The sequence below is a fragment of the Dendrobium catenatum genome, unplaced genomic scaffold (assembly GCF_001605985.2).
Source record: "Dendrobium catenatum unplaced genomic scaffold, ASM160598v2 fragScaff_scaffold_1417, whole genome shotgun sequence".
NCBI classification, from domain to species: domain Eukaryota; kingdom Viridiplantae; phylum Streptophyta; class Magnoliopsida; order Asparagales; family Orchidaceae; genus Dendrobium; species Dendrobium catenatum.
In genome coordinates this window covers 1,114,332-1,121,099 of record NW_021319879.1, presented here as the reverse complement: position 1 = coordinate 1,121,099, position 6,768 = coordinate 1,114,332, and the positions used below count along the sequence as shown (strand labels likewise).

At 37.8% G+C, this 6,768-nt stretch overlaps 1 protein-coding gene across 1 annotated transcript; it reads right to left on the bottom strand.

Moving 5' to 3' along the window:
• Positions 1–2,823: 2,823 nt before the first annotated feature.
• LOC110111613 (RING-H2 finger protein ATL40-like) lies at positions 2,824–3,339 on the bottom strand. Its single transcript, XM_020843560.1, has one exon. The coding sequence runs from the start codon at positions 3,337–3,339 to the stop codon at positions 2,824–2,826; it is 516 nt and encodes a 171-aa protein (XP_020699219.1).
• Between the last annotated feature and the right edge of the window lie 3,429 nt (positions 3,340–6,768).

The window sequence follows — 6,768 nt, the reverse complement described above, 5'->3', positions numbered from 1 at the left end:
TATAGGGGTTTTCCCCAACAATTTATATATATGCTTTTTTCTGCAGGTTTAGACTTAAGTGAAACCTCCCTCAAATAAGGGATACTGTCTATTTTTTATTGTCAGGTGCTACAGGTATTCCGTCAGGCTACCGGCGGTTTGCGACGGGAAACTACGATACGGACGGACAGGATACAGCCTCAGCGTTTATATTATATAAAACGCAGTGTGAGACGTACCGGCGGTGTCTACCGCGGCCACCCGGCGGATTATACGATGGACGCACGACGGTTTAAACCGTGGTAATACCGACGGCTATAACCGCCCGTCAACCGCCGGTAGGTACCGGCGGTCTAACGCCGCCGTCCGGCGTCTAATGAACCAGGACCGCCAGGTTTAACCGCCGGAAACCCGCCGGTACTTTGACGGCTTGCCGGCGGTTCATTACCGGCGGCCGAACTGCCGAAAGCGACGGTTAAAATTCCGGTGGTCACGGCCGGTCAGGGGCCGCCGAAAAACCGCCGCCAAAATAAACCGCCGTATAAAAAGCCGTCGGAATTGGTTTCCTACAATATACCGCGGTTAACCGCGTTAGATACGGTAATGTAAAAAACCGCTGGTAATTTTACCTAACCGCCGGAAAAAACGCGCGGTTTCAGCGTTTTCTGTAGTGAAATATAGAGGAAGAGGGAGTCATATCTAAGAACATCCCAAAACTTCTTCCACAAAAAAATATTTTTCTAGTATTTTCTTTGTTTATCATCTTATGTCATTTCTGATTCAAGATCATTTATTGTCATTTTCAAACTCTAATAGGTTTCATTGGTAAGTTTCTTAAGTAAAATTTATAAATCTCAACAAAAATAATTTTTTCACTAAAAAAGGCTCTTTAAGAAGCAATAAAGATAAGTCCGTCTCAAACCAAAATCTAAATCTTGAGTGAAAAAATACTACTCTGCTGTTGACACTTAATTTCCATCTCTAAAATATTAAGAAGCTGATAGAATTTTTAATGGCTTATAATGGGTTATTTTAAGTGTAATTTTATTCCTATTATTTGTCTATCACAACTCGTTCTGAGACCGCTTTAATTTTTGCCTTTTCAAATGTAAAACGCTAGAAATTCAATTTTGGCTGTGTTGACATTTAATGTGCCACTTTTGAATAAAATTTTTTAAAGAAACACATGTATTTTTGTACTGTTTCAAAAGCTTTATATATTAACTATCTATGTTAGACACTCTGTTATCTCAAAACATACAATTTAAAACTCATTTTTTAGAAAAGGGTACAAAAATAATCAAACGAAAGCCTTAGGTAGAGGAGTGCTTTGTGTTACGATTAATAGATAGGTTATAAATGAACATTATTAGATTAAATACCACCTCTTTTGAAAGTGTTTATAGGATATCAATAAAATGAAATAGAGAAGCCTCTTTGATTGAGTTTTCTTCTCTTTCCCCTCCTCAATTTTGCATTTTCTTATCTTTTTGGACAAGCTCACAAAAATCATAGTTTTCATTATTGATCCTCTCCAGATAGTATTATTGAAGCTTTATACAAATAGATTCATTTAAAAACCTAGAACTTTGGAATCAGTTTATTAGTATTTAAAATGTACATAATTATAAGGTTCTACTATGTAATTTCCATTCCTATTAATAACATGCCCAAGTGATAGGTTAAAAGGTTCAAAAAAATATTTGAAGCATGGTACGAGACTCTTGTCTAAAATTTTTTTATGAATCGTTTTATTAATTTTAATAGTTTAAGATTTTAGTGATGGATAAGGACAGATACTATAGTGCTTTGAAACTTAGTTCACAAGGTATCAAAATAAAATATAATTCTTGTTCAAATAATTTTCGAAACAAAATTATAAACTCTCTATTAATAGTACACGTCATTTATTCGAACCTCTTATAAACTTAATTTTGCAATATGTGATGATCATAGTCCTAAGCTTCGAAGTATATTATCTTGATAATTTTAGTCTTCGAACAATGATACAAATACTTTAAATATGTAGATTTCATTAATTACTTGTCCATTTTCTCAATACAATAGGGTTCTCCTTTTTCACTTTCCATCCTATTCTATAAAAACCTTAAAACTTACTTTTAGATTAATTTATGGAATTGTAGTACTGTTATTTTTTGTAAGCCATTTGGAGGACTATTCCAGAGGACGCTGAATGTATTTCTATAACCAAAATTATAAAAAAATTAACATTAACATCTACAGCTTGAACACAAAGTTTGTGCGAAGGGGTGTGTAAATTAATGATCGAGGTCTGAAAGATATGTAGCGAAGCTACTTTAAATACTAGATGGAGAATCTATAATAAGACTGGAGATCTTAAGGTGGGAAGTTCTAAAACAACTTTTGAATGCTCGATAATAACTATGTAACTATATTTCTATCATATGATTGCTCAAAAAAAACTTTAATATTTTTTAGTGTTATAAATTTTATGAAAGATACTAAAAAACACGCTACAATATATGAGTATTATTGAGAAATCATTAAGAAGACGTAGTCTTTCAAGTAATTTAATGGAATCCCCCCCCCGCACACACACACACCAACAAAAACCCCGGAAGAACCTCAAAACCACTCACAGAAGGAGCAAAACCAACGGAAAACACCAAAAAAGACCAACGAAACGAAAGCCAGGAGAAGAAACAGAGTTACCAGATGAAGAAGAACAACCCGAGAACGAAACAACAGCAGCGAACTGAAGGAACAGACGAAGCAGACAAATCGCCCGGAAATCTCCAGGAAAATAATTCATATCTCTAACAACATATTTAAATAAAGTAATAATCACTAATCACCTAATTATCAAAAGCCATTAGCCATAAAACCATCCTCAAATACAAGAACCTTCAAAACCCAAAGCGGCCCTCTTCCCCTCTTTCCACCAACCCGACCGGCCTCGGCTGGAGCCACTGCCGACCGGCACAACGGACAACTGAACCGGCGAAGGTCCAGCCACCGGTCCATGCATGTCACGTGAAATGCATGGCTGCAGTTCCCCAGTTCCCGGACGCGGTCCCTGTCTTCTATTAACCGAAGGCAGATAGCGCACTCCGGCGCCGCCACCGATGCAGCCTTTTGCGTCTTTCGTTGCTTCTCGACGAAGCTTAGGTACTCGACGATGGGTAGTTGACTTGCTAGCGACTTCGGGGTGGCGGTTGACCGGGGATTGATGGAAGAGAAAAGGAGCTCTTCGTCGTCCCATGGCGTCGGCTCGATTTCGAAGGATGGGTTGAGGCCGATGCGGTGGAGGAAGAAGGAGAAGGCGTATAGGAAGAGATCGAGGAGATAGAGGAGGATTATGAGTGGTTTGGGGATCATTTTGCGTGTGGGAGATTGAAAGGAATTGAGATGAAGAATAAAGTTATTTGTGTTGAAGATGGATTTAATGGAGGTTGTGTGGCTATATAAGAAGGTGGAACTAGCTTGAAAGAAAAATGATTTACTCATCGAGTTGATGATGAGGCATTTATCATATGTCATAGGTAATATTTTATCATTTTTTATAATTTTTTAATGATAATTCGTGTACCCCACACAACATTGGCGTATGAATGGAGGTAAAGCTTATGAAGAAAAAGGAAGGAAACTTTATGCAGGCAAGATTAATGTTGGCCATCTTGAAATCTCATTACTTTCCCGTAACTGCTGTATCTAAATTGTTTATTTATTTGTTATTTGTAGTATTAAGAAGTAAAGAATTATTATTGGAAAAAAGATTGACATGAGTATTTTTGTTGAATAAATTTAAAAGGGCTGTTATTTTTGTTTAGTAGTAAGAAGTAAGATATTTTTTTACATGTTTGATACTGAAACAAACACCAGGAGGCATATCTAGCTAGACCAAAGGCTTGTAGAGAGGTAAGGTCACGGCAAGAACAGAGAAACAGAGATGAGAAGGAATTTCATTTCACGGGGAGAGAACGTGAAACGGGAAAAAGAGAACTTGTAGATTAATTTCTTAATGCCAGAGTTACAACCTATAGTTTATATAGACTAAAGGAGTAAAGAAAGTACATGTAATAAGATGATGCCACGTGTGAATGGCCACGTGGACGTCTTATCTAACAGCCCCCTTCAAATTGATGACGGTGGAACTGTGATAAGTATGTTTGTTAATTCTTTGAATCGCACTGTTGTAATAAGTGGTTTGGTGAAGACATCCGCGAGATGGTCAGTGGTGCATATATGATGAACGGCGAGGTGATTGTTGCGAATGCAGTCTCGGATGAAGTGACAGTCGACCTCGATATGCTTTGTGCGGGTGTGGAAGACGGGGTTGTTGGATAGGGCAATTGCGGACGTGTTGTTGCAGTATACTATGGTCGGCGTGTTCTGAGGTATGTTGAAGTCTTCAAGAAGATGCCATAGCCATAGTATTTCAGCGGCTTCGACGGTTAGAGCTCGGTACTCAGCTTCGGTGGAGGATCGAGCGACGGTATTTTGTTTCTTTACTTGCCATGATATGAGCGATGTGCCCAAGAAGTTGCAGTAACCGGATATGGACTTCCGGTCTTGATTATTGTTAGCCCAATCTGCATTAACATAACCATGTAACAAGAGTTTATCTTTTAATGCCAGAGTTATAACCTATAGTTTATATAGACTAAAGGAGTAAAGAAAGTACAGGTAATAAGATGATGCCATGTGTGAATGGCCACGTGGACGTCTTATCTAATAAGGCTTGTCGGATGTAAACAACTATCACCTAGAGATCATAAGGACTGTAGTTGGATGACAACGGTCTGAAAACTCTAGTTAGTGAGCATTGGAGGTTTGAAGCATTGTAGTCGGTGTGCAATGATGGTCGAAAAAATTATAATCTTGTAATGGTGGTCCAACGACTATAGTCGAGCGATGGTGGTTTGAGGATTATAATCAGTGGGCGACAGAGATCTAAAGAATTATAGTCGGGCAACAGTGGTTCGAGGGCCGCGATGGATAAGTAACGACGGATGAATGACCATAGTCAGACGATAGTTGTCGAATGATTATAAATAGACAATGGTGGTTCAAGGATCGTAGTCGAACAACGATGGTCTCAGGATCTTAGTCGAGTAATAGTGGCCAAAGGTTCATAATCGACTGGTGATGGAGGTCAAAAGGGACATTCTCTGATGGTGATGGTCTAGTGACTATAGTTAGTGGGTGTCACAGCCTTGAAGGACTATAGTTGGCGTGAAATTAGAGTCGAAAGGATCATATTCAGATAATGGTGGTCTATGGATCATAGTCAGGTGATAGTGGTCTGAGGATTGTAGTCGGTGGGCAACAAAGTTACGTAGAAAGGACTATATTTAGGCGACAATTATTTGAATATTACGGTTAGCATATGACAAAAGTTAGAGGACTTTATTTGGAAATTGGTGGTTAAAAGATTTGTTGTTGGGCGAAAGTGGTATGAGGGCTATAGTCAGTGAGTAACAAAGGTTCGAGGGACCATATATAGTTAGTGGATAACAACGATCGAAAGGTGGTAGTCAGGTGATGGTGGTTTGAGGTTCGTAGTTAGTGGACATTATTGGAGTTTCAAAAGGCTATAGTCCGCAAGTGATGAAGGTTAGAAAGACTATAATCGAGTGGCAATGGTGGTCGAAAGGATTGTAATCAACAAGCGACAAATGTTAAAAGGGCCATAATCGGACGATGATGCCTCAAGGATAATGGTTAGCCATAGGGTGTGATGGTAGTCAGAGAACTAAAATCAGAGTTTATATGGCCATGCTTTTAATTTTAGAGGTTTCCAACTCATATATACCTTGAGATTCATGGAAGATCAAGGCGAGTTTTTGTGACATATCACTAGTAGTGAATGTCTATGTAGGAGCTTACTTTTAGGATTTATTATCCTCTTTCAATACGCCATATTTTTAGGAGTTATTGTCCTAAGCTTGATTTTTAGCATTTTTCTTCTTAATCTATTCTTCTATTAGCTTATGGAGCTTATGAAATTCATTAAACCACTTCTTTAGCATCTTATTGATACTGAGTTACTGACAATGAAGGAATCAATTCTAGTAGTTAAATTAGATTTCACCCATAAATAACTTGAAAGGTGCTACTCTTGGTGTCTAGCTTTGGGATCAATAGTAATTAAATTCTATTTGAGCCAAAATTTGATTCCATTGTAGCTTGTTCTTGCTGGCAAAAAATCATAAGAGATTCCCCAAGATGTGATTGACGAATTTGGTCTGTTCGTTCGTCTGTGCATGAGTCGTTGAACTTCATTGTAATTTTGTTCCAAAATTTTCCCATAAGACTTTCCAAAAGTGATTGAAGAATTTGACATTGCATTAATTTTGGCGTGATGGTTTTTGGAATTCCATGAAGTTGAACTACATCTTAGAAGTACTAATCAACTATGAAGGTAGTATCCATTATCTTTTTATAAGATAAAAAAATGTCCCATTTTGGATCATCCACCGAAGCATCTCATCTCTGCAACACTTAACTCATTCGGCACCATAAAGCATTGCAAGTCTCACCACCATCTTATAGAATTTTCACTTATGTTTGAGGGGGACTTTTCTATCACACAATAAGCCCGATGCATTCCTCCACTTCAACCATCAAACTTGAATTCTGCTGATAATATCCCCTTCAATTTCACCATCACTCTGAACAATAGATCCAAGATATCTAAAATGACTACTCTTACTATTGACTTTATTGTTAAAAGTCACAATCTCATCTTTAGGTCAATTGCTACTAAAATTATACTCCGTATATTTAGTTTTAGATCTACTCAAG